Source organism: Dama dama, chromosome 21 (assembly GCF_033118175.1).
Source record: "Dama dama isolate Ldn47 chromosome 21, ASM3311817v1, whole genome shotgun sequence".
Taxonomy (NCBI): domain Eukaryota; kingdom Metazoa; phylum Chordata; class Mammalia; order Artiodactyla; family Cervidae; genus Dama; species Dama dama.
Window position 1 is genome coordinate 25,244,455 of NC_083701.1, and position 25,546 is coordinate 25,270,000.

Below are 25,546 nucleotides of genomic sequence, written 5' to 3' on the forward strand. Positions count from 1 at the left end.
AAACTGGAAAAAAAATGAAATGGAAAAAAAAACAAAACCTGCTCTTAGAATGTTCCCATGTGCTTGAGATAAGAACAGTTAATGAATAATGAAGGAAGTGGTGTCTTGGAGTGAGACTGGTTCATTGTTCTCCTGAAAAGCATTTTAGACTAATTCTCCTATGACTCCATGACTAAATGGATTTATAATGCACCATTTTAATGTTAATAATCTACTCACCCAAATGAAGCCAACAGCAAGTCAAAGATTGAAGCATTTTGTGATTTTATATATATCTATATCTGTATCTATATCTATCTATCTATCTATCTCAACACTGGTCATATGAGCCAATCTTTAACAAACATTAATTCTCTGCATTGCCTCTTCTGCCCCCAAGATTTTGGAGGACTAGGCAGAAATATGTTCCTTTAGGTGTCTTGTAATTTTGCTGACAATTTTTCTCCATAAAAATAGCTCTACTCAGAAAATAAAATAAACATCTGAAAAAGATCAACTATACATTGTAATTAATTGTCAAACATATCAATTTAATAGTGGCATGGGTTAGGAATAATTAGTAGTAAGTTGATTAAATGTTAAGACTACAAAATAGATGTAAGGTTAGGGCTCAAATTCATTTAGCTAAATGGAAAGTATTACAGCAGTCTTGATGCATTTAGATGCCACAACACATGGTATTACATTTTTTTAAAAGATGGAAAATTGGTATTATTTTAGAAGACTATACAACTTAGAAGTGTCAGAAAGAAAAAAAAAAAAAAAGATAAAAAACAAAGCAAGAACGATCCTGTACCTGTTTGGGGAAAACTGTAAGGGTATATCTATATCTATAGCTATCTATCTATCTATCTCAACACTGGTCATATGAGCCAATCTTTACTGAGGTCTTACTCTGTGCAAGCACTCCCTGTAACACTGTTATTAAGGATTTCTACGTCGGAGTCTTGATAATGAAACCAAACAAGCTCTTGGGGGTCTGGGTTCTCTTCCGTAAAGAGCTCACCGGGCGGAGTGAGAGGCAGACTTCTCAGCATGGTGTGGTAAGAGTGGGGGTATGTCCTAAGCGTTAAAGCGAAGGCCAAGGAAGGAAAGACAGAGCCAGAAGGACATGAGGGCAGTGCATAGCTCAGGGCCTGACTTCGCTTCAGGACTTGGTGGATGAAGCGCTAACATTCTTACTTAGGGTCCAGGGGTGAAGATGGACCCAAAGGTAGAAGGGACACAGACAGCATGTGTGGAAGGGGTAAGGGGCAGGCAAGGGGGCCACATGCAGGAAGCATATGTCTCATGGAGCCCTCAGGTACACGATTTCTCTCTGGAACAGCTGTTTATTCTTCCCATTCCCACCTCTTTTCATCCAGGTTTTGTGCTGCTTTTCCCAAACACCCTCTCAACACTTTAGGAAACATGTTATTAACAATTGGAGGGTACAGCTAGAGACTGAAACTTTATTGCCAAGGCCTAGGAAGTCTTACTTATGGGCCTACTTGGCACCTGTTTGTCCAAGGACAATTAGGAGTATGTAACTATATTTTTCTTCCCTCTCTTTGTTTGCCAAAGGCTACTTAAATCATGGATACACAGCCAGGAAAAAAAAAAATGCCTAGAGGAGTAATGCCATGATGTCCTTCCCAGATGTTTGCCTTTAGGATAAGAAGTGAGTTACAGAAACAAGATGGGGAACTGCTGCCTAGATACCAATATAGCAAGGGACACACACGCCATGGGAGTGATCGATGGGTCAAAAATTAAATATGTTGGCAATCAATGATGCTATTATAGAACCTATCATAAAATGTCCATGTGGGGGCAGAGAATTATTTGAAAACTTCAGAAATTAATCTGCAACCCCAGGCTCTGTCTGGAGCTCTACCTTCCATGGTGGTTGGCATTCCTTAAAATCACAAATTAGAAATGAAAAAGTTAATTTGATTTAAAAGTTGAAAAATATGACCTTTGAGGAAAGGTTAAAGGAACTGGGGTTATTTGGACCAGGTAAAACACAACTGCAGGACTGACTTAATAAATGTCAAATACTTGCAATCAATTGTTCCTCAAGCATTCAGATGTCTGAAGCAGACAAAGTAGAGTGAAATTGCAGTTAAGATTTTTTAGTTTAACTTTAATAAGCAACTTCCTGGAAGGAATCTAAATCTCTCAGTGCAATTTAACTTAATGTTACAAGGTTAATTAAACACAAACAGACTACCAGGGAAAGTTGTGGAATCTTGGCTCTTAGATAGAAAACTGCATATCTTAAATGGTTTAGGTTTACTTCTGTCTGGAATTAAGAGACTGGATTGAAAAACTCTTTAAGTTTGCTTACAGTATATTATATAACTGGTCTTATAGCTTTTTAATTTCTTCCGTGCATGGGCTAGGCACTAATCCATATGAACTCTAGGGGTGAAGAAAAAGTACAGCAACCCTTATACACAAAGTGAATCTTGAGTTGTCATACTTGGCATAAGAATGGAGAGGAGTTATTTTTAAACTGGCTCCTTTCTTGAACACTTAAGGAGAGCTCTATTTTGGAGCAATATTTTATTACAGCACTAAAAGATAGTCCCAAATCATTAGCATACTGAGTCTATGGAATTTCTTATCAATACCATATTCAAAGTAGAGTCTGTTTGGAGCAAAGAAAGGGCTTAGGTGGAGCTTACCGACTAACTACAAACAATGCTCATTTTTAGCCTTATTAGGAATCTGACATTAAAAAAAACCCAAACCACACACTTTTATTATTATATATGGTCAAAAATAAGAATAAAAAACCTGTCCATTTTTTCACAGTTGTTACAATGCTTTAATAATTGTTCTCATGTGCAATATTCAAAAAAGGATAATTTGTAAAAAAATGGCTGAAATTGCTAAACTTTTGATGAATTGTGGCATAATGCTAAATAATCATTCTTTGTCTTTTTTTCTTTTTTCTTCTGTCAAAATGGACAAAATCATTTTTTACTGCTTTTCTGCTCCTATTTTTTTTTAAAGAAAGAAAGAAACCAGGGTGATATCCATTCCATTTTAAACTAATGCTTCTATTATTTCATGTCTAAATGGGGCTGACATCATCAGCTCCTTCATGTCCTAAAAGATACTTACTTAGCTCCAGTCCACTATTACATACTTTATGCATTACATGAAATAAAATATCTCCTGATTTTGAAAATATTTATTTTAAAAACAGCAATCAAATTGTGTGTAATCACATTTTCTGCTTGGCTTTGAAAGCTACATTATTCAATATGCCAGTGGTCCTTTCCATAATGGCAACATATTAGCAATTCATGCTGCTCTATTACAGTGGACTTCCTTGAGGTACCGCGCTCCCTACAGACCCAGAGGGGCACCCCTGCTTCAGTTGCATGTGTCCTGCACAGCACCTACCCAAGTGATGGTGGGCAAGACAGCTGTGCGGTGGCCTCTGAATGCAAAGCGTGCCAGACTGAAAGCTTCAAAAGACAATAAATCTGAGTATATACATTATGCTTGCTTTTGTTGCCTGGAAAAAATAAGGCATTTGGGAAATAAACCCCCAATTTTATTGCCTTTTAACATCTTTTTCCATTTTAAACTCCAGAACTGGAAATTTGAAGTATTCAAAGAAACTGAAATCTCCTTTGTTGCTTTTTTCATTGTAAATTTTCTATACTATGTCATTAGGAACCATACTCTACAAAAAGCCCAGGTTCTAAATGAATCCTTTCTGTGAGGCCATTCTAAAACTTTGCACGATGTTTCTTTGTATGAAAGAGCTTCTGTTGCCTGCACAAAGAACAAGCAATGGCCACATAAGGGCCAGGCAGGAGCCTTGAATGACTTTATACAAGGTTGCATTTTGCCTTCCACCAGCCCATGGTGAAACCCAGCAGTGAGGGTGCCAGGATGAAGGGGAAAAGGAGAGGCTCCTGATTTCAGTTTGCAGGAATCAAGGGATTTTTCTTAGACCATGAATACTTAATATGGACATTTTCTTATTCTACCTTTCTCCTCAAACAGCTCTGTAGTTTCTATATAACAACATGAAAACAACATCACTTTCTTCTTAATGGCAGAATAATATTTTCCAGCCAAAAGAAATGTTCTGTCCAATAAGTTCAAGTAGCTTAATAATCGATTTGGCTTTAGGGTGGGGGTATGGGTAAAATACTGAGAAAGCCCATGTGATAGTGGGAAAAATGACTAAGTAACTAAAGTGACAAGCTGAGTGAGTTGCAACTCTGGATCACAGTTGTGTGGTCAATAGAGAATGAATCACAGGAAAATGTCAGCCCTGGAAAGGATCTCAGAACTCAACTAATCCTGTGGTTTTCCTTCTTCTTGGGGGGTAGAATCCTAAGTTCAAGGGAATTTTTACAAGAAATGTGAACAAGTGAGATGAATAAGAGCACCATGGTTCTGGCTGATTCCGTTCTGGCTTCCCTTGGCTCCGCCTGATCTAGTCCAACCCCGCTGGTTACAGCCAAGGTACAGTGAATTGTCCATGGTTAACAAGTTTATCCCAGGCAGGGCCCAGCCTTCCAGACTCTCATTCCAGTGCTCTTCTAACCAGATTTCACTCCTGGAAAAGCACAGGCTGGTCAATCACCCACTATCAAAATAACTCAAGGGAATTTTGAGAAAAATGGAACTCTTGCACACTGGGTCATGAATGACTGTTTAACTTGGACCTAGAGAATCAGAACTAGTTGGCACTTGTTTGACTGTATATACTAATAGAAATTCTACACTGTTTTATAACCTGGTCTTGGAAAATATCGACTTTACGAAAATGGAATCTTTTCTCAAGTGCCAGAAATCAAACTTTTTGCAGGAGTCCAGACTGACTACTAACACATAAAATTGGCATAGACAAGAATATACAAAAAGGAAGTGGTGGGAAATTGGGGAAGGAAGGAAAAAAGTCACCCTATGTATGTTTCATCCCTGTATATGTTTATGGCAAGTTTCAGAAGGCAAGCTAGATATTCTACCCTAGTGACATTTTTATCAAAAAGGGATTTCACTGAATATATCTAGTGCCTACTGTTTGACAGGCACTAATTCATAGGTATTAATTACTTTAATGCTCACAACAGTATGAGAATAAGTGTCTTATCTCTATTGTATAGGTAAAGCAACTGAGGCACAGAAAGGTCATGCAAGTTGCTCAATGTTACATAGCTGGTATGTTATTGTGCCAGGATTTGAATTGAGGAGGTCAAAAGACATCTTGTGGTCAAAAGACAACAGGGTTAATCACAATGATCTATAAGGACGCTCACTAGAAGGTAAAGACTTTTTGGTGATGGCAGGCTTATCACTTTTTTTTTTTGGACAGATGTGAAGAAGATTAAGGATTTAAGTATAAATAGCTCATTTGAAAAATCTTCTCTTTCATGTATTTTAACCTCTCCAAAGGAGTTATACATATACATTCTTGCTCTTCATATTTTTTTTATGTTTTATTTAGAAAACTTACATAATAATGCTTCCTGTGTGCCAACCAATGGTCTAACCAATTCTTAAAGATTCATTTCACTCCACAAGATAGGACGATCATTATCCTTGTTTTTGACATAAGGAAGCTGGGGCATTCATTGGCTGAGCTATTGAGCAAGTCACTTAACTACTCTGAACCTCCATTTTTCATACATAATATTGGGATAGTAATACTCATATACTGACTTCTAATTATGAACTAAATTTTTTTACATCTAATATATTAGACATTTGTTGGAAATGCTTAGAATCAATAAAAATTGTATCACTTACACTGCCAGTAGAGGTAAAAAACAGATAGATATAAGAACATTTAAAGTCAATTTCCAGAAAACATCATGTATTACATAAAACAGTAACATATATAACATATAATAGTGTTTATATGTTAAATAATATAATAACCACTAAAGTATACACAGTATCTAAATGAGAACTAAATATTTTCACCTCTTCGATCCATTCAAATTCTAAAATTCCATCATGTGAAAATACTAACACAAAGTCTGAGCACCATATTCAGTATATATTTAAAGTACTGAAAGGGAAAAATATACAACCAAGATTACGGTACCTGGCAAAGATCTCATTCAAAATTGATGGAGAAATAAAAGGCTTTTCAGACAAGTAAGAGTTAAGAGAATTCACTACCACCAAACCAGCTTGACAACAAATGTTAAAGGGACTTATATAGTCAAGAAATACAAGAGGAGGAAAAAGATCTACAAAATCAACCCCAATGAAGAATATGGCAATAGGAACATGTATATCAATAATTACTATAAATGTAAATGGGTTAAATGTTCCAGCCAAAAGACACAGACTGGCTGAATGGATACAAAAACAAGACCCTGTCTACAAGAAACTCACTTCAGACCTAGAGAAACATATAGACTGAAGGTGAGAGGATGGAAAAATATATTCCATGCAAATGGGAAGCAAAAGAAAGCTGGAGTAGCAATCTTCATATCAGACAAAATAGACCTTAAAATAGAGAAGGTTACAAGAGATAAGGAAGGACACTACATAATGATCAAGGGATCAATCCAAGAGGAAGATATAACAATTGTAAATATCCACGCATCCAACCTCAATACATGACAAACACTAACAGACATAAAAGGAGAAATTGACAGTAACACAATAATAGTAAGAGACTTTAACACCCCATTCACACCAATGGACAGATCATCAAAACAGAAAATAAATAAGAAAACACAAGTCTTAAATGATGCATTAGATGAGATGGATCTTATCAATCTCTTCAGCACGTTCCATACAAATGCAAAAGAAGAAGACCTTCTTCTCAAGTGCCCATGGAACATTCTCCAGGACAGACCACATCTTGGGTCACAAATAAAACCTCAGTAAATTTAAGAAACTGAAATCAGATCAAGCATCTTCTCCAACCACAACGCTATGAGACTAGATATCAATTACAAGGAAAAAACTGTAAGAAACACAAACACATGGAGATTAAACAATATGTGTCTAAATAACCAACAGGTTACTGAAGAAATTAAAAGGGAAATCAATAAATTTCTAGAAACAAATGCCAATGAAAACATGACAACTCAAAACCTATGGGATATAGCAAAAGCAGTTCTAAGCAGGAAGCTTATAACAAGAGAATCCTACCTCAAGAAACAAGAAAAACATCAAATAGACAACCTAACTTGACACCTAAAACAACTGGAAAAAGAAGAACAAAAACCCCCAAAATTAGTAGAAGGAAAGAAATCCTAAGGATCTGAGCAGAAACAAATGAAAATGAAAGAAACAACAGTGATGTAAACAGTAAACAAAGAGTAAAGATTATTTAGTTTTAATAAAACTAAAAGCTTGTTCTTAGAGAAGAGAAACAAAATTGACAAACCTTTGGCCAGACTCATCAAGAAAAACAGACAGAAGAATCAAATCAACAAAATTAGAAATGAAAAAGGAGAGGTTACGGCAGACAATGCAGAAATACAAAGGATGATAAGAGACTATTATGAACAACTATATGGCAAGAAAATGGATAACTTGGAAGAAATGGACAGATTCCTAGAAAAGTTCAATCTTTCAAGACTGAACCAGGAAGAAATAGAAATTACGAACAATCCGATTACAAGCACTGAAATTGAAGCTGTGATAAAAAATCTCCCAAAAAACAAAAGCCCAGGACCAGATGGCTTCACAGGAGAATTCTATCAAACATTTTTAGAGAAGAGCTAATACATATCCTTCTAAAACTCTTTCAAAAAATTGCAGAGGAAGGAACACTTCTAAACTCATGCTATGAGGCCACCATCACCCTGACACCAAAACCAGACAGAGACAACATAGAAAAAGAACTACAGGCCAATATCACTGATGAACACAGATGAAAAATCCTCAAAAAAATTTTAGCAAACAGAATTCAGCAACACATCAAAAAACTCATACACCATGATCAAGTTGGGTTTATCCCAGGGATGCAGGGACTCTTCAATATATGCAAATCAATCAATGTGATACACCATATTAATAAATTGAAAGATAAAAACCATGTGATCATCTCAATAGATGTAGAAAAAGCCTTTGACAAAATTCAGCACCCATTTATGATTAAAACTCTTCAAAAAATGGGCATAGAAGGAACCTACCTCAACATAGTAAAGGCCATATATGATAAGCCTACAACAAACATTATTCTCAATGGTGAAAAACTGAAAGCATTCACCCTAAGATCAGGAACAAGACAAAGGTGTCCACTTTCCCCACTATTATTCAACACAGTTCTGGAAGTCCTAGCTACAGAAATCAGAGAAGAAAAGGAAATAAAAGGAATCCAGATTGGAAAAGAAGTAAAGCTCTCATTGTTTGCAGATGACATGATACTGTACACAGAAAACCCTAAAGATAGTATCAGAAAATTACTAGAGCTAATCAGTGAATTTAGCAAAGTTGCAGGATACAAAATCAATACACAGAAATCACTTGCATTTCTATATACTAACAATGAAAAAGCAGAAAGAGAAATTAAGGAATCAATCCCATTCACCACCACAACAAAAAGAATTAAATATCTAGCAATAAACTTACCTAAGGAGACAAAAGAACTATACACAGAAAATTATAAGACACTAATGAAAGAAATCAAAGATGATATAAACAGATGGAGAGATATTCCATGTTCCTGGGTAGGAGGAATTAATATTGTAAAAATGACTATACTACCAAATGCAATCTACAGATTCAATGCAATCCCTATCAAATGACCAACAACATTTTTCACAGAACTACAACAAAAAATGTCACAATTCATATGGAAACACAAAAGACCCTGAACAGCCAAAGCAGTCTTAAGAAAGAAGAATGGCGTTGGAGGAATCAACCTTCTTGACTTCAGATTATACTACAAAGCTACAGTCATCAAGACAGAATGGTACTGGCATAAAAACAGAAATATAGACCAATGGAACAAGATAGAAAGCCCAGAAATAAACCCATGCACCTATGGGTACCTTATTTTTGACAAAGGAGGCAAGAATATACAATGGGGCAAAGATAGCCTCTTCAATAAATGGTGCTGGGAAAACTGGACAGCTACATGTAAAAGAATGAAATTAGAACACTTACTAACACCATACACAAAATAAACACAAAATGGATTAAAGACCTAAATGTTCAAATGAATTCTTTTTAATGGCTGAGTAATATTCCATGGTGTATATGTACCACAGCTTCCGTATCCATTCATCTGCTGATGGGCATCTAGGTTGCTTCCATGTCCTGGCTATTATAAACAGTGCTGCAATGAACATTGGGGTGCACATGTCTCTTTCAGATCTGGTTTCATAAAAAGAATTCATTTGAACCAGACCTAATGAGATGGATGAAGCTGGAATCCCTTATACAGAGTGAAGTAAGCCAGAAAGACAAAGAACATTACAGCATACTAACACATATATATGGAATTTAGAAAGATGGTAACGATAACCCTATATGCAAAACAGAAAAAGAGACACAGAAATACAGAACAGACTTTTGAACTCTGTGGGAGAAGGCGAGGGTGGGATGTTTTGAGAGGAATCGGGTGGAGAGGGAGGTGGGAGCGGGGATTGGGATGGGGAAGACGTGTAAATCCATGGCTGATTCATATCAATGTATGACAAAACCCACTGAAATGTTGTGAAGTAATTAGCCTCCAACTAATAAAAAAATTAAAAAAAAAAATTAAAAAAAAGACCTAAATGTAAGATCAGAAACTATAAAACTCTTAGAGGAAAACATAGGCAGAACACTCAATGACATAAATCAAAGCAAGATCCTCTATGACCCACCTCCTAGAGTAACGGAAATAAAAACAAAAGTAAACAAGTGGGACCTGATTAACCTTGAAAGCTTCTGCACAGCAATGGAAACTATAAAGAGGTTGAAAAGACAACCCTCAGAATGGGAGAAAATAATAGCAAATGAAACAACTGACAAAGGATTAATTTCTAAAATATACAAGCAGCTCATACAACTCAAAACCAGAAAAGCAAACAACTCAATCAAAAAGTGGGAAAAAGACCTAAACAGACATTTCTCCAAAGAAGACATACAGATGGCTAACAAACACATGAAAAGATGCTCAACATCACTCATTATTAGAAAAATGCAAATCAAAACTACAAGGAGATATCACCTCACACCAGTCAGAATGGCCATCATCAAAAAGTCTACAAACAGTAAATGCTGGAGAAAGTGTGGAGAAAAGGGAATGCTCTTGAACTGTTGGTGGGAATGTCAATTGATACAGCCACTATGGAAGTTGGTATAGGAATTCCTTAAATAACTAGGAATAAAACTACCATATGGCCCAGCAATCCCACTCCTAGGCATATACCCTGAGGAAACCAAAATTGAAAAAGTCACATGTATCCCAGTGTTCACTGCAGCACTATTTACAATAGCTAGAACATGGAAGCAACCTAGATGTCCATCAATAGATGAATGGATAAAGAATTTGTGGTACATATACACAATGGAATATTACTCAGCCATAAAAAGGAGTGCCTTTGAGTCAGTTCTAATGAGGTGGATGAACCTATAACCTATTATACAGAGTGAAGTAAGTCAGAAAGAGAAAGATAAATATCATATTCTATCACATATATAAGGGATCTAGAAAAATGGTACTGAAGAATTTACTTACAGGGCAGCAATGGAGAAACAGACATAGAGAAAAGACTTGTGGACATGAGAGGGGAGAAGAGGGTGAGATGTACGGAAAGAGTAACATGGAAACTTACACTTCCATGTGTAAAATAGATAGCCAACAGGAATTTGCTGTATGGCTCAGGAAACTCAAACAGGGGCTCTGTATCAACCTAGAGGGGTGGGATGGGGAGGGAGATGGGAGGGAGGTTCAAAAGGGAGGGGATATATGTATGCCTATGTCTGATTCATATTGCGGTTTGACAGAAAAGAACAAAATTCTGTAAAGCAAATTATCCTTCAATAAAAAATAAATAAATTATATTTTAAAAAAAAGATCTGAGCATCGTACTAACAGCAAAAGGCTCAGCTTTAATAAAACTGAAGGGCTTTTGTAAAATAAAGTTGTAGATAGTTGATTCTACACATAAATCTACCTAGGGTGGCTCATATTCATGAGATTTAAAAATTTACAGCAAGTAATTATTTAGAGTTCACAAGTGTGAGCTTTAATTATTTGTTTCCAAACTTTAGGAGACCTTGAAAGAAGAGATGAGAAATTACAGAAAGAGCCCTGTAATTTCTAGGTGGGATGTTTTTACATCCTGATTCTGTAGCCATTATTTCCTCAACTATATGAGCACTGATGGCCTAAATCGTACACTATTTCATTTCATACATATGTCTTATATATACATCAACAACTGGCAAACCAATCAATCACATTATATACAAGCAAAGTTGCTAGAAAAGAGTTTTAGTCAGTTTATACAAAGACGCATGAAAAGGGGATCGTATAGACCTAAAGTTACTTTCAGAGAAGATAATACTTAGTGCTTTTAAAACATAAAACATGGTGATATGAAGGGCTGTCCATCTATAGGTCCACAGATATGGGAATGATGTGCAAACTGCTTACGAGCTCATCTTTCTGTTCTCACCGTCACCACCCTGTGTCTCAACACTCCTTGCCTGAGTTATGATAACAGGCTCCCAGACTCGACACAGCTCCAGTTTCTTGCCACTGCAGTCCCTCCAGAGAGGTGCCCGGATGTTCCTATGACACTGCTTTCATAATGCTTTTGCCTTCAGTGAAAACAGCCAATGGTTTCTTAGAATCCATTATATCAAGTCCACTGTCCTTAGAGTAGTTTTTGAAACCTTTGGTCAAATCTCCCAACTTAAGAGTATCCAACCTGTTTTTCAAATGCTCTCTCCTAGATGCCTTTTCTTTCCTCTCTGTTTGTCCAAATCAAAACTACCTTTCAAGACTGGACTGGCATCATACCTTTTCCACTAAGTTTATAAAATACCCAAGCCAGATGGCTATAATTCTTCCAGGTTGCTTCATATTTGACTCAAATTATTTCATACTTAGTTATGCTTTTTCTATATAGTTTACGAGCTCCTGAAGGACAGTGACTGTATCTTCTCAATCATCTGAGCCTTTGCAAACATTTAGAGCAGGGAAAGCATTTAAAATGTACACACTGATGAGTGGTGTTCTAAACACATACCAGCTTGAAATAAGAACTGGAGAGGCCCCTTGTTTCTCAAAGGAATTAGCAGACTCCAATAAAGTCGATCTTTCCAACTGTATTAGATTTCTATTGCAACTTTGCAGTATATCAGACTCTGGCTGTTGGAATACAGTCAGAGATCCAAACCTTGAAACAGAATTCTAAAAACAAATTTCACCTCCAAATCCACTTTCTCCAACACCACACTGGCTTAAAAAAATGAGTTTAGTATAGATTTAATGTTAAATCATCATAATTAACTGGATTTATGCTGTCCAGGACCATAGCCACTAGATACATGTTGCTATCTTAAGTGTAATTAAAATGAAATAAAATAAAAATTAGTCCTTCAGTCATGCTAGCCATGTTTAAAGTGTTCAATAGCCAATGACTCTTGCTTTTGGATGGCATGAATAATAAAAAAGCCATCAGCACAGAGAGTTCTATTGGACAGTGCTGAAGCCTGTCCGAAGCCTTGCCAAAACTGGATTTGTTGGAGCAGCTTTTAATTTAAAGCATAAAATGCTAGGACCAGTTCTGTGAGGAGGCAGGGCAGATGTCCACCTCAGAATATGGTTTGGAGGTACTGGGAAGTCTCACCGTCCTATGAAAAACCCTGACAGACTTACGTGCCAAGAACTGGAATAGCACATTAGAACTTTACTTGCTTAGCTTAGGCTGAAGAGGATCGCTCTGCCTTGTAAAGTGTGCAAACACAATGTTAAGGGGGAAAAACACCGAAGTCCAGTTTCTAAGTGGAAAGAAGCATGAAGAATTAGGATGAGAGAAGCTCATGACAAGCAAAGACGGAAGCACCGTAGAGGAAGGGCCTAGATGGTGGTGCTTCATGACTGGGACTTGGGCCAGTCCTGAGCCTGTCAGCTGAGGACGGAGTGACCAAGAACAGCAAACCTGGGCAAACTCCAGGTGAGTATACACTGAGGTTACACACTCACCTCTTAAAGAGTGAATGGTGAATTGGGAGAGTCCTCGGAATGCTAAGAAGGCAAATTATAATATGAAAGGAAAAGGGTTTTGAGACTAAACCTCTATAATTGAGGATCTCAATGTCCTCCTATGGCCCAACCTCATGAGCACACAAAGAAGAGGTGAGGAGAACAAAACTGGCACATCCTGCACCGTATTCATCCTTCCTCTCCTTCTCAGTGAATAGGGGAGCCTAGAAAGCATGACTTGGATGCCTTATTGGCTCCTGAACTGGGTCTAAACCTTAGCTCCAAAGAGGAATAGGCACATGATTTTTCAAAGTCACTACTTTGAAGTAAAACATTATTCAGATTTACACAGCATATTTTCTAAAAAAAAATCCATCTTCCATTTTATGAAGTCACACTAATACTCTTAGGATAAATTTATACAGTGTAATATCATCTAAAAACTAGGACAACAGTGTAGAAATTTTTGCTACTGCTGGTGCCGGGAACAAGTCCTCTTCTTTAGGCCAACCAGCTAGCTGCCAGTTTTGCGGAGAATCCTACACCCTACCATGACCTGTGGAGTTAGGCTCAGGACTTCATTTCCCAAACTACAAATAGATTTCTTTCCACTCTCCATCTCCCCACTTTATGTTCATTGTTAACAGCAAAACCTTCTAGTGAAGTCACTCAAGTTAGAGATACATCCCCAGATGATTTAGATAAGTGACAACATCAAACACTTTCCTATCAAAAACAACATAAGATAAGCAAGTTAATCGATTTGTTCATTGGGAATATGGCAGCACTGTTCAGTGACTTACAAAAATGACAACAGAGATGGTTGGACTGTTAAGCGACTAAACAATGGAACCAAAGTAAAGACTTCAACATCCCACCTGTCATTCATTAGAAGTTTCTATTAACCTCAGAGAGTTTCATGACATGGTAGAAAGCTCTGCCCTTGGCCATATACTGATGACAGTATTTTTCACTCCGTGAGATATAGACAGAGAAATTATTAAGGTTTTAAATGACGTAAGAGTCAGAAGGAAAGATTTTATGATGACTGTATTCTCAAGCACAGGATGCTTATTAAAAATACAGACTCTTGGACTTTTGGGTAGGGGCTAAGAATTTAAGTTTTGCTAATTTTCTGGTGATACATATTCTTACTAAATTTGAGAAGTGTAGAACATTAGAAGATTCAGAGTAACAACAAAGTCCAAGATACAGGAGCATTTTAGTGGAGATAAATTTTGATCACCCAACTTATACCTTCAAAATAAAGATGAAGATTGTTTTCTTGCTTTCTGATTATATAAATTTGTGGGATTTGAGAGCAGAAAACAGGGGTAAAACAAACCTTCATAGCAGTTCCCAGAAGATGTGGGGGATCTTGCTTGTGGTGAGAAATCCTGTACTGGATGAGACATGGCACCTTCATGATAATTTTTATCTAAAGCTAGTAAGACAGTTTGACCACATGACCGGACATTCAGGTCAAACAGTATTTAGTACTTTGGGTTATAAATATAAGTGATCAAACATGTGGTTAATTGATTTTGCTTTGACTTAAATATAAGATGGAAAACTTTATTAGGATTTTACAGGATTTATGGAGAACATCTTCCATGGCTGAGAACTATTCTAGTTTCAGAAAGTCATGTTATGATGATTGAAAGCTCCTCGCATGAATTTAGACCTTGTCAGTGTGGTGTCCCCCACTCCCCAACACAAAACAGGAAGCAGACTCTTACCACAGAAATGGAGTTGGGAAGCAGTGCTCCGTCTTGTCCCAGCATATTGGAGACGGTGATTTCAGGTAGGTCCATATTTTGTGGATGAAACGGTAGCAGGCCATTATGGTTCATTGGGTGACACAGAGAGTGGTAACCAGGTTCGACCTCATTCAGCTGCACCAGAGAGTGTTCAGGGAGGGAGGGAGGAGTGATGGGCGGAATGTTAAAGTCTTCACTTTCCAGGCTTGGGCCAGGGTAGGACTGAAAAGACAACGGTGATATTGTTGCAAATTACCATCCCCTTCTTCTCATCATGGTGAACAAACACACACGACCCCTTCAGATATTATTACAAGCAGCATTAAAGATCTGGCAAAGACATTTCTAATACTCAGATTATCCCGCTGCAAGTTCTCTATTATGCATGGAAGAAAACTGCCTCAAAGGCATAACCGCTTCTTGTATAAAGAGTGCTTCCATTAGGCAGTTTTATTTTTCCAAGAAGCTGAGCTCAAACAGATTTCAAAGGTCCCATTAAAATTTTCCAGAGTTTTAATCTAGTTGAATACCTTTTTCATAGGAATTGTGGGGAAGGAAAAGCAATTTATAAAATTAATATTTGATCAAACATGTTTCGTAGAGCTCCCTACTGCTCAGATCATAAGATGTAATAAAATGAATTCCAGAAGTTCTGAGGTGACTGCTTTTGTGGTTTGAAGTGCTACAAGCTCACAACTGACAAAAGACAAAAACTTAGTAAAGCTATAACTTAAGTATGTTGTGTAAGTATGGTAGCAGAGAAAGTTGGACATATGAAGACTGTGCCATTAAAAGCTATTGTTATCATGAAGATTATGTCATCAAAATAAAAATTAAGATAAATTTTCTTGATTTCTGACTATTTGCATTTATTTGATTTTCCCCTAGAAGATGACAAAATCATTGAAATGCAGTTTGGCTAATTATGAAAGGCAAAATAACATGAATATCACTATAATACTAATTTAGGAATAAAAGTAAATTAGTAAAATAAGTAACATATGAGTGGCTTTTTCCTTTTAGAAAGTAGCTTTTAGATAAAACAGGAAGGGAGGGAGCAAAGAAGAAAGGAAAAAGTATACGAGGACACTACTGCTTAAAAACAGAATGTGGTAAACACGGAACTGATTAGTAAAATGCTGTTACCAATTCATATCAGAACACAGAGAGAATCAGCAGTCTTTAGAGAGCAGGTGCCATAATGTGAAGCAAACAAAGTGGGTCCAGATAACTCTTGCAAGCCTATCTTTCAAAGTAAGCGAGTCTTCCTAGTGTCTAAGCGCATGGGTAACAAGGGCTCGCTTGTCTGACAGCAGCACGCCTGCTGGAGTGTGCAAGATTTGAAATGAGCAGGCAGAGGGTAGGAGCCAAAGAAAGTAGTCTAAGGTATTCATGGGGTGTTCAGCCAATAAGCTACATATTCCTGCTTCCAAGAGCCTGGGGTTATTTTTTCCAGATGGCGTCTATTTGTCTAACAGAAAGAAAATCTTCAAGTTGCACTTGCTAAATGTGGTACAAGTTTTGATATATTTGTTTAGGTTTTGTCAGAAGACATGACTAAATGAAGAGCTACTTAGAACATCTGGCATGGAGACCAGGTCACGTAGAGGCACGTGTGGGTTACAGACCGGGGTGTATGAGGGAAAGATTTGATTCATCTCTGTAGATAATTTTTCTTAAGTATCTAAAGTTCTGCTAAAAGAAAAAGTCACCAGCACTGTAAGTTCAATCATAAGTTTCCAAATTTTCCTGTTTACAATATCTGTCTCCTGACTGAAAAATATATTAGTGCTTTGTGTGAAAACTGCAAGCTTGATTAAATTCTCACTTGCCTAAAATATTTTAGACCTTGAATCTGCAGATCTATACCATCAGCCCCGGGTACAAGTATTCATATAAGTAAATGTAAAAGATGCAAGATGGGGGAGGGGAAAGGAAGCACATTTATCAATGCTGACTTTGTGTAAAGCACTGTATTCAGTCCTTTGACTACGCTGTCTTCATTTAATCCTTACAATAATCCTTTGTGTGGCTATTATTACCCTGTTTTCCTAAAGAAAAAATTGAGAGGCTGAAGTTAAATAACTTTCATTTAGCTGGCAAGCAATCAGTACATTTGAGGGATGAATATAAGAAGGAGGAAAGTATTTTTAATTCTAATACTTGTGTAATGTTTCATTTCTATTATTTTGTTAAGTTAAATGATACAAAGTTGCTAATACTCAACTATCAATCAATTTTTGATTGATAAAATTTTATAATTTAAGAGTTTGTATTAGCGTTACTATCATGTTTTTCCTGGTCCCAAATTCTACCCCAATGCCCATCCCACTAAAATCTAATATTTACTCTATAAGAGCACAAGTATTCATAATTTGACTTTTTGTCAATATTTCACAAGGCTGAACTTGTTAATACATGTCTTTTAAGAAGTTATCTGATGTCTGTTTGAAATTTGCCTGAATAAAGTACAATTAATTCCAGTCAAAAAGGAAAAAGATGTTTTTAACTTTATAAATGGCCATTAAACATCTGAAAATACCCAGGGATATTCTACCTATGGTGTACTATAACTTACATTCTAGAATTTCTCTAGTCGTTAAATCTTAATTTGCGGTGTTTTAAAGGAATTTAATTGGTATCACTTTACATCCAGTGATAACAATTGTACTGCAATTTAACTAAACTACATGGTTTATTTTCATGTAATTACACATTAATGTTATTTAATCCATGCACTTATATACCAAAGCCACAGATCCCACAACTTAACCAGTAATGGGTAGTATGTGGATCAAGAATTTTAACAACAAAAGGTTACTTAGTAGTTTATGTTCTTTACATTAGAAGTCATGAGATGGTTATTTGCCAGGAGCCTATTACAGTGTAAACTGATGCCATATAAAAGTATCATGGTAATTGCATAAATGTCAAAATGTCACAGAACTTAGAAAAACTTCACTGTCAGACTAATTACTAATTACTTTTTAAATTTGGAAAAGAGTTAGGTAATTCTTCAACACTGACTTCCATGACATGACTTTATTTTGATTTCTTAAAATCTAGTAAGTCTGACTTAACCATAGTAAATTATATATTACAAGCAATTTGCAGTTTGGGGGGTTATGTAACAATCGCTTATCACTCAGTATTTCCCTCATTCTCCACAAAGCTGCCTGGTTACAGTCAGCATTCAATGCTTGTTGAATGAATTAACAAATGAATCACTGAACGAATGCATACAAGAGTAAGTGAATGAGAAGATGCCTTTTTCAAAGGCATAAAGTTTATGAATATACCCATGCTATGGCATGGGCATGAATACACACACTGAATTCTCCAGAATGCACTGGCTAGATGACCACACAGGATGGAATGCTGACTGCTCAGCACAGTCAGGAAGTGAAAGTACTATATCCTGTGAAAGGTGTTAAAGCTTAAGCAGCCTGAGAATGCTGGGGTGGGGTGGCTTGGTGGCCCTCTCTGGCTATTCATCTGTCCCTCTGAAGTGGCTTGCACTTACCACCCCGTAGTAACGCAGAGGTCCCAGAGGATTCCTAAGGGTGGTTTGGGGCTCCTGGCTCTCAGGAGCTGTTGGCCCTAACCCCAATGCAGCTAAGGACCAGGCAGAAGGCTCAGTTCCACATCAGGATCCCAAGGGGTCGGCCTCACTAGACAAGCGGCCACATAGGGCATGAGAGGGTGCACTGAGCATAGAAACTGGACATCAGTGATGATCCCAGGGCTGAGTAGTCAGAGAAGCTTCAATGAAGTTCATTCCTTGCACCTTCTACCAATTCAGGGTCCTTTTCTGACTCAGGCTTATTTTCTTCCTTCAAGTCTCAGTGAGGCCAGGTATTAAAAAACTTTCATCCTCCAATTTTCTTGACACCAAAGATCACTTGATCCTAAGACCCTGCATATCCCTATGAGACCCAGGGCTATGTATTTTTTCAGCTGAATCAGAGGCCACCAAGGATCAGTCCATGGTCTCTGAGAACCTAGGGGGCTGAGTTCCAGGGTACAGTGCTGGAGAAGAGCAGGTATGGACCCTCAAGGTGGCATCATCTTCCGGATCAGCCTTGATAGTGCCGTTCACCCCTCTCTGTGTAGAGATCAGAGTCTTCTGAGCAGTCTGAGCCATGCAGCTGCCTCCTCCCCAAGAAATGACAAAAATCAGTGGAGACCATCTCCACAAACGAAGAGAAAGTACTGAGTTAAATAAAGGTATGAAATTCAAGCCAATATGTTTAATTTTACCTTGGATCTTCACCAAGTTAATGAATGGCGAACTGGAAACAAAGAAGCATGCAAAGTGATTTGCTCTAAACCATAGCCAGTCAGCATGATCCAAAAGATTCGAAGAACTCAAAATTTGATCATTGCTACTTAACCAGACTCTCCTGATCCCAGGACTTCTCACTGGTCCCAGACACAGCTCTGTCCTAGAGTCGGGGCGGGGGGGGGAGCTCCATGAGCCCCCGTGTGTCTTGGGGGCAGAAGCCAAGGTCACAGAACGTGGGAAGAGTGTGCAGTGCCAGCACAAGACTCTACTACCACTGGAATGTACGTGAACTTCTCCAAGGCCACGAGGGGAATGCTGGGAGCAGTAAAGTAGTAATTCCAAAATATTATCATCCTTGAGAGACTGTTTCTATGGTCCTAAATAACAGATCCGGTATCTGTTCAAGTCAGTTTCTTAAAACCTTACCATTGGCATTTGCATATTTAGCGTATAAAGTGCTACATCTTTCTCTGATGAGGAGACAGATTTTGGACTGGTTGAGCATACTTATAATGCCTCCTCAGAGACTGATAAGAAGGCCAAGTGGTATGCTGGAAACACTGGAGCCTCTCGAGTCCAGCAGATGGGGCTGCTCCAGGCTCTTGGAAGCATTTATTAGTGTAGGTTCTGGGGCAGCTTTCTTACTGCTGGTGAGCCTCAGTTTCAAAACCTGCTTTATGGGTCTTAGGAGCATGAAAACAAAAACATAAGATGGGTAAATGCCTAATAATATATGTCTTCCACATAGAAAGTTCTTAATAAATGGCAGCTTTGGCATAGCTATGCTTATTGTAAAATGGGTTTATGTACACCAAAAACTGGATCATATCTGAGAAAACAAACAAGTACAGACCAAATGGGAGAGGATTAGACATCATAATAAAGGAATTTCAGTATATTTACCATTGATCAAACCTCACATTGAAGCAAAGTGTTGCCCCATTCATACATAATATGTTCATTTAATTTCTCCCTATAAATATCTTTTGTCTTTATTTTAATGGGAATTAAACTGCAATTTTGGAATTAAAGAATAACAAGACAGTGGGAAACGGTGAATAGGTGAAGAATGCTGAAGAGCTCAGACAACCAGGACCTCAAGTACAGAGGGCCACAACTGATTCTTCAGAGACTTTTGCTGCAGGCCAGCACCCATCAGTACTGACAGTGCCAGCCTACTAACCCATGGATGAGTCTGTGAAGCAGAATTTCAGTCTCTAAGCTTTTGCAACAAAAGCTCCATTTTCTAACATACTGTCTTATGTCCAAAGGAAGACCATATTCCCTTGGAGACTGTAGTCAAATTGCTAATCAGATGGTTTGTTTTTGAGACAACAGTCAAGAGTTGGGCTAGGAAAGTAACAGAAGAGCCTTCTCATATGATCTTTGGGGAACCTTTCTAGCCACTTGACTAAAGCCACTGTCCTTCCCCATATGTCCAACCACCCCTGGCATCTCCAATTCAGTGAAAAAAGAAGGAAAATCTCTCGCCCGATTTCTGGAAGATCTCATTCCCCTGCCGTTAAATGACATTTCTTTTTCATCATTTTGCTTTATATATTTCATAGCCTAGGTATCCTGTCTACATTGTTTTCTCCTTCTACAATCCACACTTCCTTTCACTACAGTCTGTCCTTAATTTTTGTTCTTATTCTGAATTATTACATCTGGATAGATAAATTAAGCTGATTTTTCTTTTGACTACAGACAATTTATATTTTTTTGTACTGTTTAGATAAGAGGGTTAATAAATGCTGACCAGGAACAAATAATGGTAAATCTCTTCTGGACTTTGTCTTTTCTTCTAAAAATCTAGTTTCTCCACCAGAAGGGTCTTGTATTTGTGGGTCTCTGTCCACACATTGTATTCATTATACAGAATGTTCAATCTTTGGTGACAAGTCCCATAACTCAGAAGAATTCAAAAGATATCATCTTGTACGTATCTTTAAATTATGTGATGGCTTCATGTGATCATGCGCACACTAAAAATATGGCAATGGTTAGAACACTGTAAAATATGTTTCCCATATAGATCTTTATTTGAAAGATAAATAAATAGCACTGCCATCAAATGTATATGAAAGGCCTTAATTTTTAATCTATAACATAATTCCTGAAAGTTCAGGATAGAAAAATTCCAGTGTTTAAAAATGTTTCATCTTGTATTATTAAAAATTCTTGTTGCATAATTTAAATAACTGAATGAAAAGCAAAGTAAATTGAGTTCATTAAGAAAATAATAAACTTCCTTTGTATGTTTTCAGAAGTTAAGATATTGCATGTAATGGTGCTTTCTCTCAAAAGAGTTTAAATAGCATCAACATTATCTCCAATTTCTTTTGAGAAGACCTTCAGAAGTAGGTATTTTTCAGATTCTTTTGTCTCTGTGTGAACAAGGGTTGATAGCTTGAAACTATAATGTATTACTGTGGAAAGCTTCAGTCTGTTACATAAATCATCTGAACACTCAACAAGAATTGTCCAACAGTGCCATTGATGTGCTCAAGCCAATGATCCTGCAAACAATTTTTTTGTCTTTCTTCACATGTTAGACAATAGCAATAAATCATCTTCATTTAAAAACACACAATGCACTAATTTTTCAAGCAACAGTTATCAAAATGCAATTCTGGGTAGAACGTACCACATTTATTTCATTTGTGCTCATTAGTTTTTGTAACCTCTTTAAGTAAAAGGCAATCAGTGCTTCATCTGTCCTAGAAGCATTTGTTGTGTACCTACTACGTGTAAGGCATTCTGCAAAGTGTGATTTGAGATACAAAGAACTACAAGAGTTTGTTATAAAGGAAGTAAATTAGACGAGAGAGAAAAACACTTCCAATAAAACAGCATGTCAATTGTCAAGCTAAGTGATATCTGGGTGTAAATGAAAGAAGAATTATTTGAAGCTGGGATGACGGGGCACAGGAAATTCACCCTGGTAACAGGACCTGAAAATCAGACACTTCTGCTCAGATGCAGTAAGTGATGAAGGAAAGACCATGAAACTGACAAGCAAATCCAGGTAATGCAGCAAGAAGGTTCAACAGGGAGGTCAGGTCTTCAATCTCTAAGAAAACTTCAAGGGCAAGATTGAGCCCACTAAACAAAACAAACTTTGGGGTACTGAGCCCAGTGTGAGCCTCTACTGGGACTCATTTTTATCAGATTGTTAAAAACGGGCAGGGTGCAAAGCCTGAATGAAATCAGCAAACAGGGTTAATGTGAGGCCGCCCCAGACGATTTCTGACACTGGGGCCAGGTTTGGGAGAGCTCTGACCCTTGAGGTGGGGTTCACAGGCTGAAGCTTTAAGGATCTAGTGGGATCAGGACAGAGGGCTAAGCACTCTCAAAACAGGGGTGGGAGGGGTAGGGAAACCCTACGCCAGAAACACTCTTCTGGGTGTCATGAATGCTGCTATGGCCATTCTCTGGGATTTCAAGAAAAGTCCAGAAAAGTCCTTAGCACTTATACACAGGCGTTTCTCTTGCCATAATTCATTAAGGATGCTGGAGTGGGAAGAGATTTATTTCCTCTCAGTATTGTGTGGGAGCCTACATGAGTCTCTGAGCTGTATTTTTAGGGGACATTTTAAAATCAGGTGTTGTGTGCTGTTGCCGTAAGGACCTTCTCCTTGACTGAAAAATAAAGCTTCTGTGAAACAATGTGCCATCCCTCCCCCTATATTCCCAACCACAAAGGGGTGCTGATTAGGGAGAGCAGACTGATGTGGGGGAGCTACTTCTGAAACCCTAGTAGAGGCCTAAGGATGTTCTGCTAACAGATCATCATTCTACATTCAGTGTTTAAAGGGGATAATTAAAACACTTAAAGTTTCATTGCTTAGTATAAGTTTCATGTACAAAAACCGCCTATCCTTCTTTATAGTTTTCCAGAGGTCTTCAAGTCTCACATTGAGATTCAGTTCTACAATTTTTTTTTTTTTTTGGTTTATTTTATAAATAATCCATGTTAAAAGAGAGAAGAAAAAAAGAAAAGAAAACATACATGAAAAAGTCACATTCTTTCAAGATTCTTTTCAGTCCATGTTTGCTACTTCGTTCTGGAATTTTGTTTTATTTTTAATAACCAAAGTCAGATCATAATACTCTGATTTTGGAGCTAGAAATGCTATACGCAGTGCTCATCTTCTCTCTTAGCAGATGTAGGTACTTAATGCTCCTAAACCTTAGTTTCCAAATCTGTAAAGCAGGGATGGTAATAGTATTCAATTCATTCAGGGTGCCTCAGGGTTAATTGAGATAAATGAGATAATATAAGCTTTGGTTTTTCCAGTAGTTATGCATGGATGTGAGAGTTGGACTATAAACAAAGCTGAACGCCAAAGAATTGATGTTTTTGAACTGTGATGTTGGAGAAGACTCTTGAGAGTCCCTTGGACTGCAAGGAGATCCAACCGGTTCATCCTAAAGGAAATCAGTCCTGAATATTCATTGGGAGGACTGATGCTGAAGCTGTAACTCCAATACTTTGACCACCTGATGCAAAGAATTGACTCATTTGAAAAGACCCTGATACTGGGAAAGATTGAAGGTGGGAGGAGAAGGGGATGACAGAGGATGAGATGGTTGGGTGGCATCACTGACTCAACGGACATAGGTTTAAGTAAACTCTGGGAGCTGGTGATGGACAGGGAAGCCTGGCGTGCTGCAGTCCATGGGGTCACAAAGAGTTGGACATGACTGAGCAACTGAACTGAACTGAACTGACTGATAAATAATCTGAGTAATATACTAGCTCATAAGTGAAAGTGAAAGTGAAGTCGCTCAGTCGTGTCCGACTCTTTGCGACCACGTGGACTGTAGCCCACCAGGCTCCTCCGTCCATGGGATTCTCCAGGCAAGAATACTAGAGTGGGTTGCCATTTCCTTCTCCAGGGGATCTTCCTGACCCAGGGATCGAACCCAGGTCTCCCACATTGTAGGCAGACGCTTTAACCTCTGAGCCACCAGGGATATCAATAAATATCAGCTGCATTATTATACCATCAGAGAATCACTTAAAATGGATTGTGAATATTTTTCATGCCTACAAATAGCATCTACATTATTATTAACAACTGCATATTATGTCATTGTGTGCATCTTCTGTAACTTACCCCAGTTTCCAGTAACTTATACCAAACATTTAGTGTATTTCTAGTTTTTCTCCTTTATGAATCACATTGCAGTGAATAACCTTAGGTATTTTTTTCCTTCGGATAATGTTATAAAGTTTTATACTTATGCGAAAATGAAATTACAGAATGCCTGCTTGAGAGAAGACTTCAGAGACTATACCCCCACTCTGTAGATGAAAAAAATGAGGAGTAAAGAGGTTAAATGATGTGCTTGTATTTAGAGAGCTAGTTGAGCACAGGGAAAACTCAAAGCATCATTACATAGAATTTTTTTACATTCAATAATTGAATAAAATACATGGGGTTTAATACACTATTTAAAGCATGAATGGCCCCTGAGCTTTAGTAAAATTTTCTTTTTTAAGAAACCTATGCTAAATTGACTTTTGCTTATGGTCAGATTCTTCTTGCTAAATCACACACAGGCCACCAACATGGATTTGAGCATTCAGGGTTGGCCTATTTTTACATGTACATATTTTTATGTAAAATTTAAAATACAAACTACATGTGTTTATGGTCATTCTTTTCATTTTTTCCTGTTGTACAGAAATCAGTAAATGTTGGGTATGTAAACCGACCTTCTTCAGCAAAAAGCCAGATTGGCAGAGGAACTAAATAGATGGCCTCTGCTCTTGGTTTGGCTCCTCCTTCAATTAAGGGGGACAGAAAAAGGAAAGATCATCATTCTCTGATATGCAATTTCTACTCTTTGAATCCTTCCCCAGGAAGCAGTTACAAGTGGATCCCTAGGTCTCTGAGGATCATCTCACTTCCCACGGTCTTTACTTCCAAGAAAGCTCCTGCTGAAATGGAGCTGAAGATAGGGGCAAGGGGGAAAAAAGATGAACAACTGGAGATAATTTTCTGAGTTTAAAGAAGCTAGAATTCTTCCTCCTTCAGTTACACAGAAGCTGGATCCCTGGGAAAGCTGGAGAACGGGGGTGACATCTTTGATGGAAGACCTTCTAGACTTTGTTTATGTTTTGGTCGAGAAAAGGAAAAGCTCCAAGAATAGGAAGAGTCCTCAACCCAGACAAGAAAAGCAATGAAAATACACAGGAAATGGGGACAACTATGGTTGCCAGGGTATGGAAAAGGGGAAAAAAGGAATCACTGTTTTGGATAAAAGAAGCCAGGCACTGCAAATAAACACCTCTGCACAGTTTTTAAAGTGTGTTTGAACAAAATATGAAATTGCTGCTTTGGTAGGGAAAAGATGGTC

The 25,546-nt window shown here is 37.7% G+C and overlaps 1 protein-coding gene across 2 annotated transcripts in view; it reads right to left on the minus strand.

Annotated features, from left to right (window-relative positions):
• Positions 1 to 25,546, minus strand: part of TOX (thymocyte selection associated high mobility group box) — a 302,584-nt gene that overhangs the window by 126,460 nt on the left and 150,578 nt on the right. For both annotated transcript variants that reach the window (XM_061123355.1, XM_061123356.1), the window contains exon 3: positions 14,872 to 15,114. In XM_061123355.1, the coding sequence (XP_060979338.1) occupies positions 14,872 to 15,114 (243 nt within the window). The remainder of the gene's footprint in view (positions 1 to 14,871; positions 15,115 to 25,546) is intronic.